General features: G+C 41.9%; 1 protein-coding gene across 1 annotated transcript in view; it reads left to right on the top strand.

Annotated features, from left to right (window-relative positions):
- Window positions 1-19,091, top strand: part of MCTP1 (multiple C2 and transmembrane domain containing 1) — a 252,660-nt gene that overhangs the window by 193,988 nt on the left and 39,581 nt on the right. The window contains 1 exon segment of the mRNA XM_066181289.1: window positions 11,509-11,562. Within this exon segment, the coding sequence (XP_066037386.1) occupies window positions 11,509-11,562 (54 nt within the window).

Below are 19,091 nucleotides of genomic sequence, written 5' to 3'. Positions count from 1 at the left end.
TAATAGTGAGATGGATCTGGTCTTCCTCCAGGGATCTGGTGGAAAACTGGATACCTAGTGGCACTGTGGCTTCTTTTTATCTAGGTTAAGATGGCTTGGCTCCTCCTCCCTGTGCGGAGCATCTTACAATAGTCCAATGTAATGTGTCATGTCATTGGTGAACTCTTAATGGTCTATTAAGAAAAGATATTCCCATGGGAGTGGTGAAACAATGGAGATAAGTAGCACTCTACCATCTGATAAGCGACGCTGACCCATTTGGGCAAAGATAAGCAATTCTGCTCCACCCAGGTGGAATAGAATAACACGTTCTTTACAAAACCTATGACATTATCCACCTCTTATTCTATTACCATCTGCATTATACCTAACACAATGAACCTTTACACTCAATTCTCACTTAGGATTAGGTTTCCTTGTGGTACACAACTGATTTCTCCATTTTTTTTCATCACCCACGAAGTGTAACTAGGTCATTGAGCAAAAACAATCCCACAAATGGGTTCACCTTTGCCTGAGGTAGGGTTAATTCAAACGGTCTTTCCTAAAATACCTTTCATGTGTACCACAGGGACTTTATTTCTATCCACTGTGTGCAAGGGTTCAGACTGGGCAGGACCAGCTTGATTGACGGATTCTCGAGTGTTGACCATCCATGTGGCTTTTGCTAAGTTTATTTCCCAATTTTTGAAAGTTCCCCCACCAAGTGCTTTCAGGGCAGTCTTTAGTAATCCATTGCACCGTTCAACTTTCCCGGCGGCCAGTGCATGATAAGGAATGTGATATACCCATTCAATGCCATGTTCTCTAGCCCAGGTGTTGATAAGGCTGTTCTTGAAATGGGTCCCATTGTCCCACTTGATTCTCTCAGAGGTGCCATGTCTCCACAGGGCTTGTTTTTCCAGGCCTAGAATGGTGTTCTGGGCAGTAGGGTGAGTCACAGGGTAGGTCTTCGACCATCCAGTGGTGGCTTCCACCATGGTTAGTTAGCACATAGCACTTGCCCTGATGGGTTTCGGGAAGGGTGATATAGTTTATTTGCTAGCCTTGCTCATACTTGTATTTGGACCACTGCCCATCATACCATAAGGGTTTCACCCGCTTGGCTTGCTTGATTGCAGCACACGTCTCACAGTCATGGATGACCTGAGAAACACTATCCATGGTTAAATCCACCTTTTGGTCTCGTGCCTACTTATAGGTGGCATTTCTGCCCTGACGACTTGAGGCATCATGTGCCCATCGAGCTAGGAACAACTCTTTCTTGTGTTGTCAATCTAAATCTATCTTTGACACCTCTATCTTTGCAGCCTGATCTACTTGCTTGTTTTATCAGTGCTCCTCTTTAGCCCGACTCTTGGGGACATGGGCATCTACATGGCGGACTTTCACAGGCAGCTTCTCTACTTGAGTGGCAATGCCCTTCCATTCATCAGCAGCCCAAATTGGTTTTCTCCTACGCTGCCAGTTGGCCTTTTTCCACCTTTCCAGCCAGCCCCACAGAGCATTGGCTACCATCCACGAATTAGTGTAGAGGTAGAGCTTTGGTCACTTTTCTCTTTCAGCTGTGTCCAAGGCCAATTGAATGGCTTTGAGTTTAGCAAGTCGACTCAATCTGCCTTCTTCAGTGGCTTGTACAACCTGTTGTGTGGGGCTCCATACGGCTGCTTTCCACTTGTGGTTCATTCTTACGATGCAACAGGAACTGTCAGCGAAAAGAGCGTAGCGTGTTTCTTCTGCTGACAGTTGGTTTTATGGAGGAGCTTCTTCAGCCCTTGTCACTTCTTCCTGCTCTTCTTCATCTGTGAGACCAAAGCTTTCACCTTCTGGCTAGTTGGTAATTACTTCCAAAATTCCAGGGCGATTTGGGTTTCCAATGCGGGCGCGCTGTGTGATAAGGGCAATCCCTTTGCTCCATGTGGTATCGGTGGCATGGTGGGTAGAGGGAACCTTTCCTTTAAACATCCACCTCAGCACTGGTAGTCGGGGTGCCAGGAGGACTTCTGCTTCCATGCTAATTACTCCTGAGGCAGCTTGAGCTCCTTTATAGGCAGCCAATATTTCTTTCTCTGTGGGAGTGTAATTGGCTTCGGACCCTCTGTAACTTCTGCTCCAGAATCCCAGTGGTCGGCCTCGGGTCTCCCTAGGCACCTTCTGCCAAAGGCTCTAGGACAAACCGTTGTTCCCGGCTGCAGAGTAAAGCGCATTCTTCACGTCTGGTCCCGTCCTGACTGGGCCAAGGGCTACTGCGTGAGCAATCTCTTGCTTGATCTGAACAAAAGCTTGTTGTTGTTCAGGGCCTCAGTGGAAATCATTCTTCTTGCGGGTAACCAGGTAGAGAGGGCTCATGATCTGACTGTACTCAGGAATGTGCATTCTCCAAAAACCTATGGCATCTAGTAAAGCTTGTGTTTCCTTCTTGCTGGTCGGTGGAGACATTGCTGTGATCTTGTTGATGTCCTTGGTGGGAATCCGCTGCCGTCTATCCTGCCACTTTACTACCAGGAACTGGATCTCTCGAGCAGGTCCCTTGACTTTGCTCTTCTTGATGGCGAAATTGGCTTCCAGGAGAATCTGGATGATCTTTTTTCCTTTCTCAAACACTTCAGTTGCAGTCTTCCCCCACACAATAATGTCATCTACATACTGTAGATGTTCTGGAGCCTCACCCTTCTTTAGTGCAGCCTGGATCAGCTCATGGCAGATGGTGGGGCTGTGTTTCCACCCCTGGGGTAGCCGATTCCAAGTGTACTGCACACCCCACCAGGTGAAAGCAAATTGAGGCCTGCATTCTGCAGCCAGAGGAATGGAGAAAAATGCATTGGCAATGTCAGTAGTGGCATACCACCTCACTGCCTTGGACTCCAGCTTGTACTGGAGTTCCAGCATGTTTGGCACAGCAGTGCTCAGCGGTGGAGTCTCTTCATTCAATGCATGATAGTCACAGTCAATCTCTATTCTCCATCAGACTTGTGCACAGGCCAGATGGGACTGTTGAAGGGTGAGTGGGTTTTGCTGACCACCCTTTGGCTCTCCAGCTCACGGATCATCTTGTGGGTGGGGATCACGGCATCTTGATTTGTCCGATACTGCCGACGGTGCACCGTCGAGGTGGCAACAGGTACTTGTGGCTCTTCTACCTTCAGGAGTCCCACTGCAGATGGGTTCTCTGATAGTCCTGGCAAGGTGTTCAACTGCTTAATGTTCTCTCTCTCCACAGCAGCTATCCCAAAAGCCCATCTGAGTTCTTTAGGGTCTTTATAATAGCCATTCCTGAGGAAGTCTATGCCCAGAATACACGGAGTCTCTGGGACAGTCACAATCAGATGTTTCTGCCACTCCTTCCCGGTCAGGCTCACCTCAGCTTCAACCAGAGTCAATTCCTGTGATCTTCCTGTCACCCCGGCAATGGAAATTGGTTCTGCCCCTACACGTCCCGATGGCATTAAAGTACACAATGACCCAGTATTTACCAAAGCTTCATATTTTTGTGGCTCTGATGTGCCAGGCCATCGAATCCACACAGTCCAAAAAACCCGATTTTCCCGTGCCTCTTCCTGGCAAGAGGCAGGGCCCCTCTAGCACTGGTTATTATTTCTTTCTTGGACATACATGGTAGAGGTTCTTCCGAGGGAATCCGACACAGTATTCCCACCTCCGTAATACCTGGCAGCTTACTCATGGGAGGCTGAAGCTGCTTTCATTCTAGTGGAACTCCCTCTGTTAGTGTTTTTCTTCTTGAGCTCACGTACCCGTGCTGCCAGGACAGAAGTGGGTTTCCCATGCCACGCTCCCATGTCCTCCCCATGGTCCCGCAGATAAAACCACAGGTCAGCTCGAGGGGTGTACCCTCTCTCTCTTGCTGGGGGATGTTGGGCTCTGATTCTGGGGCCTGGGACTCGCACCGGTGCTACATGGGAACTGTTCCTTCTCATCTCTTCTCTCATTTCTCTCATCTTCTCTTTGAGTTCCTTCACCACTGCAGAGACATGAGCTTGCATTGGGCCACTGATCATACTTTCATAATTTCTGAGCTTGTTGGCAACAGAACCCACTGTCTCTCGGTTATCCTCAGCATTAATTGTTGCAATGAATGGTGGCATATTGAGATGGTCCATGAGTTGCCAGGTTCCACAACATGTGCCCTGTGCATCTAACCTTGTTGGGGTCATTATCATGCTGGCTGGTCTTCCCAAAAAAGTACTTCCAATACTGCCACTTCTCTCAACTGTTAGATTCCTTCTTCAAGGGTCTTCCAGCGCATTCTGTTGTTGTGCTTTTGCATTCTGTCTCTGTGGACAAATTTCTTTCTCACACTTATTAGAAAGTCGTTCCCAAAGGGAAAGGGGCCTTTGCTCCCTTACAAATACCTGATTTATACCTGAGTCTTGGGTCAAGGGTCCCAAATTCCTTGCTTCAGCACTATCCAGTTGTACGCCTGTACTCATAAGGTCCCAGACTCGAAGTAGCCAGGCTGTATAAACCTCATGTCCTCGTCGTGCAATATCTTTTTGCAGATTACGTAGACTTTCATACGTCAGGGACTCAGTGATGATCTCAACCTGTGGCTCTTCTGTGGATTGTGAGGACCCTCCTTTCTTATCTTTAATACCAGGATATGATGATTTCACTTTACACTTCCTTGTTTCCACAGGGGCGACTGCTGCTGGCTGTGGCTGCCCTTGTGGTTTAGCTGGAACCTGGACAGTTGTAACATCTGTGTGTTCCACTGCTGCACCATCAGACTCTGCCTTGTCGGGGCAGGGGCAGGGTTTTTCATGAGCTGGGGAAATGTACTCCCTCAGCATCTGGCCCATCTCATGCATCTCTTTTACCAGAACTTCAACTCAATCCGGGTGGGTCCTTTCTGAGGCAGGCTGTGGGGCAGAGTCAGGCTCTGGGGTATCATCCCTGTTCTGTGGGGTAGGTATCAGGGTGGTTATCCAGGTCAATTTTCCCTTATTTCTGAATGCTAAATAGAATGCGCCTATTAGCAGCACCAGCCATTGTATGATATCATTAGCATTCAGAGAGGATCTAAATTCTTCAAAAACTGGTGGGGCAGACCCAAAGAGGTGGGTAAAGGATTGGGAAAAAAATTCCCCTGTGTCATTTCCTCACAGTAGGTACCATTGTTAACGTAACTCTAAAAACACACAGTTAGTGTATGATAGCCCTGAATCCATGTGCCTGCCTTGTAGAGGAAATTAAAAATTCATGAGTTCCTCACTTTATTAAGCCACAAAATAAACTGGATGACAGTCACAGTAGCTTTAATTATGGGGCCCATATTTAGATAAGGGCTTGCAAATGGCAGAAATACTGCCACAACCACGTGCCACCCAAACCAGGGAAAACTGGACCGCATGATGCTGTCCAACAAGGCTTCTATACACAAGAACTTAAGTCACCAAAGAACTGCTATTCCTTTTTCCTCTCAATGCCTTTTTGCCCCACATGGGACGCCAAAATCTGTCTTGGTTTAGATAGACAGGTATTTGCCAGGGAGGGTTGGACTTTCCTTTGAAATGTATGTCCCTCTTCCCTTTTTCAAATTATTGTAAATTTGCAAAGATTCTGGGAATAGGTATAGCAGTTCTTTACTAGGGATATAAAAATACAGATGTTGTAGTACAGAAGAATAAGCAAGCAAACAAACAAACAAGAAATCCTCGAAAACCCTGACAGAGTCAGAAATACAACCTGACACCCTGTTGGTCAGGGTGCTGGAAGCAGTCCAAAGTAAGCCCTCCTGGAGTGGCAGATGTGGTTCTGTTGGAGTAGAGATGGTCTCGTTGAAGAAAAAGGGTTCAGTAATGGTAAGATAGGTCCAGTCTTCCTCCAGGGATCTGGTGGGAAACTGCATACCTAGTGGCACTGTGGCTTCTTTTTATCTAGGTTAAGATGGCTTGGCTCCTCCTCCCTGTGCGGAGCATCTTATAATATTAAGATATAATGTGTCATGTCATTGGTGAGCTCTTAATGGTCTAGTAGCAGAAGATATTCCCATGGGAGTGGTGAAACAATGAAGAGAGATAAGTAGCACTCTACCATCTGCTAAGTGACACTGACCCATTTGAGCAAAGATAAGCAATTCTGCTCCACCCAGATGGATTAGAATAACACGTTCTTTACAAAACCCACAACACCTGGTTAGACCCAGATATACGGCACTCCTAAATCAGAATATGTTAATTTGATTTTTTTTTCCTTAAAAATGTGGTATAAAAGTTGGACATTTTAATGAAGATGTATCTCCTGTAAAGTTTCTCCTTGGCAATTCCTTAAAAGAAGCCGATGTCATATTGTGAAGATGAGCACATAACTGCTGCTGTAGTGAGCTTGTGGGCAATCTTTCCTCTAAATTACCTACCAGGAAATGATCTGAGAAAGCCCAAGTGGTTATATGCATCCTTCTTTATCCATACAAACAGCATTATTTTATATTACATTTACAGGTATACACTGAGTTGCATGGCTCACAAGCTTACCGTACATTTCATGTCAGGACAACATGAATATAAGTCCAAACAATCCTGAGCAGTATAATTCTGACCACATTAATTGCACATCTAAAATACATTCCATTTGGAACCAAATGTCAGCCTCACTGTTGATTTCTTTTAAAATTTTAATACTTACATATGAATGTACAAATGTCTGTAGATATTTTGAGATCATAATGTGTGTGTCATAGAAAGTATTTTGTTTTCACTGGAAACCACCTAGCTTTGTATGACTACATCCAGTAAGATCTAAGCAGATATAGAGAAGTTCTAATGAGGGGCATTGTTAAAGTATTAACATAACACTCATCATGGCTATCTGCAGAGTTAGTGCTCTTTTTTTTTGCTTTTCTTTATTTTACATCTCAGTGCAGAGCAAATACCAGGTATTATTTACATGTAAAGACATCAGAATATCTTCTGCGCTGGTGTTTCTTTTGCATCAGCTGAAAAATGTAGAACAGAGGCAACTGATGATGGTCTGCACACCCTGTGTGAGAAACGGCAGGCTGATGCTAAGAGAAAAGGACCTTTCATTAGAAGTGTGTTAAGTTTCAGTGCATCACTTTTCCACTGATTCTTTAGATTCAGGTATTTCTAGGGTATTTCTAAGTCCTCTACAGCTATAGGGCTTTGATTTAACATGCCTGTAAATAACTAGAATCCAACTCTGTTTTGCAGGTGTTGAGGTTAGAAGTCAAAATGAATTATTTTCTCAGAAATTCTATTCTCTTTGTTAGTCAGTAGATCTTTAGAATAAATACAATTTTTATTTAATGTCAGTTTCCTTAGAAGACTGCATAGTGGCCCGCAAGATGTTACCATTTTCCTCGGTGTACAAATGTTATGGTTGTGCTTCCTTCTGGTGACCTGGTGTATGGTATCTGCCCTGACACAGCAATGCTCCTCCAGTCTGTTATGGATTATGAGTTGTACAGTATTTTTGACCTGCATTTCTTCAAGATGGTGGGAATGGATCAGGAATAATGGCACACATTGGAATTAGTTTACATGCTGCTTCTGATTTATAAGCTTTTAATAGGGATGTATTGCAGAGGAAGGGTCTTACTTTGCAACATTTAAACAACATCTCCTTACCTTTTGGCTGTGAAGTAGCTTACATGTTGTATTTCAGGCCACCTATGTGTGGTTTTTTAAATGTCATCTGTATTTGCACTACATTCAAGGGACAGTACCAAGAAACAGTTTCTTTCAAGATCATCTACTAGTATGCAGCATATAATCTGTGACAAGTGATGTTACAGAAGGTCATGTCACTTTTAATTGCTTGCATTAGATCTTTCTGTTTTCCCTGGAGCCCTTCTGTTGCTTGATTAATACTACTTGATTTCAAACAAGGTATGAGAAGGCATAATTTCAAGTGAATATGCTAAGGACAATGTAAGATTTTTGCCACAGAACTTCTATTAGAATAAATGTAACATTGCATTTTATCTTTATTTCTTTTTTTTTGCCCAGCTTCTCTCTCCTCTCTCTCCTTCCGCATTACCTCTCTCCCTCCCTTATACTTCCTCCAGGTATAATGCTTGACATAAGGATCCAAATAACTACTGTATTCCTTCCAAACAGAGTGGCACATGTGCACTCTATTTGAATAGAAACAAGGCAGAATCAAAGGATAAAAAAATCCATTGGGGTTTTTTTTCTACTGTATTCTTAATACAATGTTAAACTGAAATCTGTGTTCCGATCTACTGTACCTCTTGAATAGCCTTGCTTTGTTCAGCACTAGACTCTACTTCAGTATACAGCTTTTGTAAGGCAATATGCCAATATTTCATATATCATATGACTATGAAGAATCTACTTTCCTTCTTTTAATTTGTGGCCAAGTTCTGAAAACACTTGTTTTGCTGCTTTAATGAATTGTATTATCATATCTGTATTGTCTTAATGGTTGTGTGTGTTGGGTTTTTTTCTTTTAAGGCTTTCTTTTGAATTTCAAGACGAGTGAAAGCATGGGCTATGTTTCATACTTCAAAGAATTATTTATGCATCTTGGGCATTGGCACATTTTCATTACATTTTATTTTGCTACAAAAATGGAATTCTGTTTTTCTTCCCAAACAATTCAGTACTCCAAATCTAAATGTAATTGATAGCATGGCTAAACTAGAAAAAGAGCATACACTGGTAGTGGCTTTTGAATTAAAAAATGGAATGGAGGAGATGGAAAACTGGGCTTAATCTGATACTTTAAGTATTTTCAAAGGACTTTTTTGCCTTTTGAACAAGTTAACATTTTGCCTCTCTATAGAAGAAAAAAACCCCACACCTGAGTCTGGAGTGTTATTATCTAGAAAATTTAGAAAGGATATTGTCCTGCAAGTGATTTCTGTGAGGTGCACTCATTTACAACAATTTTAGAGATTTCCAGTTCCACTAATTGTCTCCATGCTAACTTGAATGTTAATGTGAAATATGCATCCTGCTATTCAATCTTCTCAAGACAACAAATTTCTGGATGTACGTAAAAAAGATCTTTAAGTGTCTGGGGAATGGTAATGTTAGAGACCTACTGGCTTAGTGAGCTCTGGGCCTTAGGCAGCTGTGAGTCAACAGATCTGATTTACATTTAAACACCCACCCATATATCTATAGGGCTTTAGTCAACTAATGGTGTAGTTAAGTGGGTGTTTTGCATGTGGAAAAACTGATCTAAGAGAGTTTCATCTTGCTGCACCCCTTAATATCTTGTTTTTCTCCTCTTTTCTCAGTTTACCATTTTCTTTGTAGAGCTGGTGAAGCTGCTCAGTAAACTGGTTCACTGGAACCAACTGCATTAAATATGTGAATGTTTGTTTTTGAAAAACTCAGTTTCTCCAGTGACGCAGTTTACATGTCAGCTCCCCAAAGACTTTGAACCCAGGGAATATAGCAATGGGCAACTAGGAGACAAACAAAATGTGATGCAAGTGCACGGCAAACAGAAAATGTCTTTGTTTCAGAGTGGTCAGTGGTCAGTGAAGAGTGGATCACCCAGACACCTCTAAATGGGATGTAAGAGGTGTATTGAACTATACAGGAGCTACATGGGTTTCAGCAATACACTGTCAGCACTTCCCTGTGATAAAAACTGTCTCTGATCCCCTTTCTTTGAGAGATGGAGCACAGTTGGCCTAAAAGGCCAAGAGACTGGTAAGGGAGACTTCTTCATGTATAGTGGCTAGAGCAGAGCCTGGATTCCTATTTCTGCCTGAGAGGACTCAGAAGTACATGTGCCTGGGTGGTGCCAGGTCTGAGGTTGCAGAAGATTTATTTAGTGAGGCTCCTCCTGCTAAAATTGTTATTCTGGGCAGGGAAGAATACTTCATTTCTCAGGTCATGCTTCCTTCTCATGCTTTTGGACATGTTTGCTCTTTATGGTTTCTTTGCATTTCTGAGTTTTATTCCATTTAAACCTCTAGGACAGAGCAGCCGGTAGGCAGAACTGAAGGTCATTCCCCTCCAGAGTACTGTTGTTAAAGCTCTAGGACAGGGTTCAAACAAGGAGGAATAGCTGAAACTGCAAATGTTTTGATCTGTGCAGGTGACTTGCATGCATGCACAGTGCTCTACTAGATGAGCATGCTACATCAAACCATATGCTGTTTATGCTCTGCACAGGCCCATGTAACATGCCTAATTGGGACAGTTTTGATGGTAGAGCTAACTCTGGGAAAGGAAATCACACACTTTTATATTTCAGTTCTTCCCTTACCTGAATTTGACTCTTGGATAAAGTCCCTTAAGTTCTTGTACATGGATGTGGGAGCATTCTTGCAGCATTGTCTGGGGAGCTGGCTATGAAGCTGTAATTGTAGTGTGTTGTCTTAAATCACAAAAATTGTTTCACATCACTGAGTTTTGCCTCCACTTTTCTTCTTTATACATATTTTATAATACAGAGTATAAAATTTTTGCACCCATAATAGGACACTGGGCTAGTTGGATATTTGCTGACCTTCATTGTGGATATTCTTACATCCTAAGGAGTAAATATATATATATATATATATATGTATGTATGTATATATATATGTCTCTCTATATATGTCTATCTATCTATCTGTAAATATATGTATATATATATATACACACACACACACACACACATAAAGATATAAAGATGCATGCTATTTTTTAGTTATGAGGAGGTACAACTTTCTTTCCATCAACAGAGAATTTTCCTCTTAGGGTCATTGATCACAGTGTAATGAGAGATTTTTAAGTCTGAGTCTGCCATGGCCGATCTGTGGAAAATCATTTGATCTCTCTGTAAACTAAACTTAGTGGTTTATTTAATACTGATAATATGATTAATATTATTAATATTTGGAGAAGGAATTTAATGTATATATTTCAGAGTGTTGGATTGAAAATCTATTTATGGAAAAACATACACGCAGATGTGGCACGTGCAGCTAGTAGTTCATGTGCATAAAGTTAGATGCACAGATTGTAAAAAATTATTAATGAAGAAACACAGGGCTAATATTGATAAAGCATATGGTATATATCACTGTTGAACATGGTAAGGAGATAAACTACTATGAATTTATTTCCGGCTTTGTATTCTTCAAGAATCTCTTGGTGAATACTGTAAATTCTATTAGAAGTGGTGACCTTTTATGTAGTTAACCATAAATTTGAAGTGAGCATGTGTGTGCTGCATAGGCACCAGTGGAGCTGACAAAGGATTCCTTTAGTTAAAGCAGGCATATATTGAATTTTGAAATACCTTTTAAATACTTCAATTGTCAAGCAAGCATTTTGCAATGGAAGGGTTTTCAGTATATAATTCCCCAATGTAGGTCAATTAAAGCTGTAACACTTTCCTAAATTTGAATCACTAGATCAAGTGTTTTTTCCTAGTTGTACATTTTCCCTCTGTACATTTATTTCAAATGTTAATAAAGTTTTCATCTACAAAAAGCTTAGAATTGACAGAACAAATTCTTTCTTTTCAAATGATGACAACTACTACTGTTTCTGTCTGCAGGTAGTGGAGGACATGCTAGAGGATGAGGAAGAAGAGGATGACAGAGATGACAAGGTAATTATCTTTCCTAGCACTTTGGTGTCTGGGGATGTGAGAATTTAGACATGACACTGTTTTTACCGACAGTTAAAAAAGGAGTTGATGTGTTTTAGTCCAGAAAATTGGTCAGAGCTGTTTATCATCCTAATAATGCTATAGTGTGTTGAGGGAAAGGTTAGAGGTCTATAAATCCTGCTCTTTTTCTTTTTTTCTTTCTTTTTCTTTCTGCCATTTTTTTTCTTTTCTCCTTTCTCTTTTCTCCTTCTTCTTCTTCTTCTTCTTCTTCTTCTTCTTCTTCTTCTTCTTCTTCTTCTTCTTCTTCTTCTTCTTCTTCTTCTTCTTCTCCTTCTTCTCCTTCTCCTTCTCCTTTCTTCTTTTTTTTTTTTTTCTTATTTTTCTTCCTTCTTTTATTTTTTCTTATTTTTGCTTTTTCCTCATCCTTTTCCTTTTTTATTTTTTTTTCTTATTTTGGTCCAGAGCTGGATCAAATATTTTTTTTCTGCCAGGAACAAGAATATCTCAGCCTGTCTGGAACTTGATAGGTCTTGTGAAGATAACTGCAACAACAACTGGTTTTAAAGGACAGAAATTCCTCCTGTCTTGAGTAGTACAAATAGGGCTGCACTTCAGGGGGAGAATCGTGTGGAAATAGCAACTCTATCCTGGTTAAGGATGGGATATTGACATCTAAAATTTTCAAAGAATTGGTGGATGGAAGAATGTCTTGAATGTTTTGCACTCCAAATGACATTTTAATAATCACAATTTTCATGGACATCTATTTGATTTGAAGTTTGCATTGTGGTCCTGCAAGCTGGGAAACCACAGCAGATCATTCACCTGTTTCAGTGGACACGATTCAGTTTAGACGCTGCTATTAGGTTGAGGATTGCAACCACAGTAAGCAGCCACTCATTTCCACATATTAGTGAGCCAAGCCATGGGACTTCTTAGATTGGTTTTCCCCCAGAGAGAGAGAAAGCACAAAGAAAATAAAGCAGAATGACCTTACACCACTGACGCAATGGCTAATACTGGGGGGATGCCTTGCTGGTGAGATGAGTGAAGAAATCCCAATTCTTGCGGGTATTTTCCTATCAGAAGGGTGATATTTGTGGAGGAAAATAAAAAGGAAAAAATAGATAGTTTTACAACAACTCTGTATGAAAATTCAGATTATTTTGACCTTCATGGATGTTCCCCCACTTCTCTTGTAATACAGCATTTTTTTTTCCTGAGAGGAGGAAAACAGTGCATTTTAATTTATGCTCTTGACCTTTTTTTTCTGGCTGAAATGTACATTTATACTCCACTGTAAGAATTCATATGCTGGCAGCAGCATTTGAAATGCCATAAAATTCAGTGTGATTAGTTAATCCCTTCAATGATTATTTTTCTGTTAGCTAACACCTAAGATGTAACAGATGATTTTAAAAAGAGTATTTTCCTTTTTTCTTTGCCAGGTCAAACATTTTACAATTATTATGTGAAATTCTTCTATACATCACCTAAATTGTTAGCTACATAATTTCATAATACTGTACAAACAAAATCTTGTTTTACAAAACACATACGTGATGTTTTTTGGTGCTAAATTATATAAGCGTCCATTTCTAGCAATAAAACATATGATTTATTGTAAAAGTCCATCATGTAGCTGTGGAGAGCTTGAATTTTATCTCAATATGCTAGCTTTGAATCATCATTTGTTTTCCGATAAACGCTGATTTACTATCTCTTTGAGGCCATTTTCTCCTGTTCTTTCTGCTTTAGTATTAGATCTGGTACAAATGTGTCATACCAGTAGTGTGTGTATTCCTGGATATTTTAACCACTGTGATTAGTCCACAAAGAATAGTACTTGACTGCTTGTAGTTTAAACCAGCCTGTGCAGTTATTGCTTAGTGGGTTTTGGAAATTGCTAAACAAACTCCTTTAAACGAGAAGATGAGGGCAGAGGGCAGCTCCTCCCTTGCCCCAGTTCTCTGGTGATTCTCTGAGCAAACACCCCTAATTAGAAATATCACTCTAGGTTTCAATGTTGTGATCTAATATTCAGCTTTCTCAAACTGACACCAGAGTTCAAACATTTTTCTAGATCTAGTTACCAAGGTTGAATTGAAGTGAATACTGACATTACCGTGTGCATTCAGTGAGCTCTTTTATTGAATATTTAAGAGCTGGTTTTCTATACAGAAGGGGCTAAGGTTGATTTTTGTAAATTCAACACTGTCTTCATTACTGCAACTGTTTTGAGCTCTCAAGATTAAATATGCTGTTTGAATTGGAAAAATACCCTACACTTTTTAAAGCAAATATGTATGGACTATTCTATTTATTCAGTATGTTTGCAGTGGGCATTATTTTGCACTAGGTTAAATATTAAATAATAAGCATATGGTTAGGACTAACTTGTTTGTTGTTAGAACCTAGTGCGCTATTTTTCCTTTCTGGTGCACTAGACATACTCTCTTAACTACTGCTGTTCCTCTAACATCTTTTGTCTAAATGGAGGGGTGCAGTTTTGTGTTACTGTAATTCATGTGTGTTTTCTCAAAGCCATGTGCAAAATTAATTTTCGTGAGAAAACAAATGCATATTTTGTAACACCAGCTGGTACTGGCCTCTGGCTTTTATGTTTTCTCTTGTTTTTTCATGTGGTATAATAGAAAACACAGGAAAATGGGTCTCCTATATGCAAAGAAAGTTACAAGATTAATAAATGTGCCAAAACCTTACTTTCATTAAAACTGAAGCATATGTTGCAAATATGTAAAATATGCCCCAGCTGTTTGACCATGGCCAGTGTCTTTCCTCCCCGATTACCACAAGGAAGCTATTAGCCCTATAACCTTTGGACTTAATCATCAACAGGGTATTACATGGCATGGAACTGGAGCACCTGTTTTCCATTTAGTAAAGACTCCTTGCAGGCTTTACCTAAACCAATCCATATGTTATCACTTATCAGATTGTTGGGAGATTATGAAAAGTGTCTTTCTTTAGGGCTGACTTGGATATCAGTGACTTGCTACATGAGGACCTCAGTGCGGGCATGCACTGATGTAGGTTATGTGTCATGGAGAGACATTGCTAAACATCCCTAACTTAATTGCAGAGTTACAGAAGTAGTAAACTGAGCATGATGAATGCCAAAATACATGAAATTAGTTAATATATTGCATTTTATTAATAATGGTGTGTAATACTGAGAGGAGTCTGACAAGATAGATTTGCACTTACCATGTCTCATTCTGATGTTTCGGATTTTAGTAACTTTTTTCACCCTCTGCTGCAGTCAAAACAGGACTGTTAATTTAAGGCAAATTTAACACCACAGGATGTAGTGTTTTGCTGGAGAATATTACCTTTCATGTTCACTTGGAATATGAATAATAATGAAAACAGCTGGTATGCTACTTGTATTGCTTAAAAAGTGGTTCTTAGCAGTGGAACCCATTTTCCTCATTTTTTTTGTTGTCTTGTTATGTATTTAGGAATTGAAAAATATGTAGTTTGTTTGGCTCAGGCATTTGTCCTTCATTTAATACCAGTTTTTCCAAGAAACAGCACTGGATTCTGCATTCCATATGTTCTGTAATGTTTGCTAAACCTATGCCAACCACAAATGTACGGTTTAATCTGATTTCTTTTTTTTTCTTTTACCTACTTCCCAAACACTGGCTTGTACAATATCTTAACAAATAAGGGTTAGTTAATGTAAAAATACCCCTGCCCACCTCCGGGGGCTTGAGATTGCTCAGTTATTGGTTTTGAAGGGAATTTTTGCCAACAATGAAATAAAGATATCAGAAGAGGCCTTTTCCCCAGGAACTTTGTCCCAGGCATTTATTCTTCAAAATTCCAGGGGGAAAAGAGGGAGAACAAGGAAATGCGAGGCATTTTATAGCCTCCTGCTCAGGGAAAAGATAGTTGGACCATCGCCAATAGGGTCAGGGGAGGAAGGAAGGGTCATTCTATGTGGTAAGGAAACTCCAGAAGGGTCAGGAGGAAGAAACCATTCACCTTGAGAATTACAACAATTCCCCCTTTTTTGTTTAACAAAGTTACGAGAAATAATTGGATTCATTTTGACAAGGCATGTGAGCTTTCCCACCACTTACAATTGGTGGGGAAGTCAGACTGTTTCAGGTTTGTGAACTCTATGTGGTTGACTTCTGAGGTAGTAAGTATGAGGCCATTGATAGCCTTGAAAACCAAACGGCGTAGGATCCCGAACACAATTGTTACAAGGAAAAGAATAGCAAGAAATAACAAAATTGTTTTAACTATAGAAATCCACCATCCTGTGACTCCCCAGCCCTTGAACAGTTCTTTGACCCAATCCTCAGATTCTTGTTTCACTTGTCTGATCAAGCTGTTCATGCTCCGAAGGGCAGCACGGACGTCTGGAGCCTTCAAGCAACAGAGTCCTTCAAATTCCTGGCATTCATGTCCATGCAAGAGCAAAAGGAAGTCCACAGTGGCACGGTTTTGTAGCGTTGCCTGTCTGGTAATTTTCTCATCTTCTAGGAGAGAGCTGATGGCGGTGGACGTCAAATTTGCCTGTTTGACCACCCAGCACTCTAGATGGCCCAATTCACCTAGAGCTTTGGCTGCTGCGACCCACGGAAGGAACAGGGACACAGCAACTCTTTTTGACTTAGCCCAATGGAAAATATCTGAATCACAATTTGGGTCCAATTGGTCAGCACTCCTCTTCTGAATTTTGGTTGCTGATTTGTTTTTGTGCATTCATTCACCAATTAGAGTTTGGTTGGGCGTCAATATGGAAAACTGCCCTATGGCACAAGGCCCTCCTAGAAGCTGAGATGGAATTCCTGCCCACGCCCGATCCCCACAAATCAAGAACAATCCCTTAGGGAGGCTTTTGGGACTTGAGTGAGATGGGTTGTCAGCTGCAATATGACTATTATTATGACACCATCTTTTTGCAGTGAACTCCCCACGAAATTGTCTTATATAGTGATACTCGTCAGTGTTTTGAGGTTTTGGAATGACGGAGAAATGTATGCAGTAGAACGCAGGGGAGGAACCCAATAACTCTAACTCTTGGGGTTCCTGATCTACCTTGGGCTCATTTCGCACCCACTCCTCTAAGGGGTTCCCGATCATCACAGCTTGCTGCTGCTGATCATTGTGTGGTCGGGGGGCGCATGATTCTGGAATTTCATTGGACCTACATTTGTCCAAATGCCCTGGAAATTCTCCAGCCTGCAATGGAATTCCTACCAGAGAGGTGGACATAGGATTCTCTGCTGCTGCAGTGGACAAACATATGCTTTCCTGCTGAAGTATCTGTGCCAGGGTCACTCAGACGTTTTGACACGGCTGAGGTATGATCCACGCCATTACCAGATTGTTTAGCATTAGCAAGATGGCCACTTGGATGGGGTTCATCACAGGGTTAAGTGTGAGGTAGGTTTTCTCTACAAGGGAAAACCAAACATTTTTAAAACAAGTCAAAGTTTATGTTTCTGCCAGAAGGAATCCAGACCGAGGAGGGTTCTTCTTCCTTCACCCGGCAGCATCTTCTCTTTGCAGCAGTGGCTACTTGCCTCTCATCCCCTTCTGCTGGAGCTGGATTTTTGGGGACAAAAGATTTCACCCACTTCTGCGGAATCCACTGAGGGCCTGAGGGAGTAGTCACGCACACATAGCCACGACCCCAGGTCACGAGCTCATAGGGACCTTTGGTTTCCCAAGTTTCAGGGTCCCTAATCAAGACTGGTGGATGCTGAGACAATTTGAACTGATTGCCACTGTTAAAATGTACCACCGGTGAACTCATGTTTTCAAATGAACAGTTCAGAAAACTGATGGTAAACAAAGGCTTTGCAGAGCTTCTGATGCGGAGACATCCACGCAGTAGAACCACTCTGTCTAGCCAAGACCTGCTTGAGCATCTGGTGTGCACGCTCAACCACAGCTTGACCTGTGGGGGAGTAAGGGATGCCAATTTTTCATTCCACTCCCCACTGCTGGATGAATTCCAGGAACTCCTTGGACACATACGCTGGGCCGTTATCAGTTTTGATTTCTTTTGGAATCCCCAACACTGAAAAAGCCTGCACTAGGTGCTGCTTGGCATGGACAGACTTTTCTCCTGCATGGGCAGAGGCATAGACTGTGCCTGAACATGTATCGATACTTACATGAACATATTTGAGACTACCTAAACTAGGAATGTGTATGATGTCTGTCTGCCACACTTCAGACCTGCCAAGGCCCCGGGGGTTAACCCCTACGCCCATCGATGGTATGGCCTGGAGCTGGCAATTGGGAAGGTGGCCACAATGGCTCGAGCCTGACTCCATGTTAGCTGAAACTGACAGATCAGACCTGACATATTTTGATGGTATTGCTGGTGACTCAGCTTTGCCTGGTGGTAGATGTTGTGGACACGTGCCTTTTCAACTGGGGCAGCAAGGGCGTCTGCCTGACGATTCCCATCTGCAATTTCACCTGGCAAATCAGTGTGTGATCTTACATGCATCACATAGAACGGATGTTCTCGATGAGAGACTAAATAAATTAGCCTTGAAAGCAACCTGAAGAGATGCTCATTCTCTATTTCTTTGAGCATGGCCTGCTCCTCTCTGGACACTACCCCCGCCATGTAAACAGAGTCAGTCACCAAGTTAATTGGCTCTGAGAACTTCTCAAAAGTTCTTACCACGGCGGCCAGTTCAGCCACTTGGGGTGATCCCTCCACAAACTCAACATCAGCTTACCAAAGCTGTGTTTGCAGATTTCTCCAAGTCATCACCGACTTGTGAGAGGCCCCGGATGCATCCGTGTACACTGTGAGAGCCTTGAGTGGTCTCCGACTCCTCTTCTCACGAGGAATGAGGTGGAATTCCTCATTGAACAACTTGTGGGATGGGGCATGGACTGATATCTGTCCGCTGTAGCTGTCCACAGATAACTGGAGACTGGCATTGCACTGGAGCAAATGCTCAAACATCTCTTTGGTCATTCTCTCAGGGGAGTTCTTTCCCTCCTCAGAAAGTTTGACCGGGAGGTGTATGCATGCAAAATCACAACCCGCCAATTCACACAGTCTCACCCTGGCCTTCTGAATCACCTGAGCTATCAATTCTGGTGGCTCTGTGATGGTCTTGGATCTTTGGAGAGAGAGGACCCACTCTATGATCAAGAGTGAATCTCTCTCCTCTTCAATCCATCGGAAAATCAAACCATGCAAATGAGGCAGCTTTCCTAGAACAATGAAATGGAAAGGCATGTTTGGCTCACACCGATGAGCCTGTCTCTCTGACAAGGCCTTCTGTACCTTTTCGATTGCAGTCTTTGCCTCTGGGGTCGGTTCCCTGGGAGAAACCAGCTCCCTCTCCCCCTTCAGTAATTTGAAGAGGGGGGCTAGATCCTCATTTGTGAGGCCTAGCCAGGGTCTTACCCAATTCAAGGACCCACACAAGGAGTGGAGATCTGCTAGTGTTTGGGATTGCAGTCAATTTCCAGTTTCTATGGAACAGTGGTCCTTGCAGTGATTTCCAAACCCA

Source organism: Chamaea fasciata, unplaced genomic scaffold, assembly GCF_029207755.1.
Source record: "Chamaea fasciata isolate MVZ Bird 193981 ecotype frontalis unplaced genomic scaffold, bChaFas1.0.hap1 SCAF_4, whole genome shotgun sequence".
Taxonomy (NCBI): Eukaryota; Metazoa; Chordata; class Aves; order Passeriformes; family Sylviidae; genus Chamaea; species Chamaea fasciata.
The sequence above is the reverse complement of the archived record's forward strand: the minus strand, read 5'-3'. Positions and strand labels throughout refer to the sequence as shown.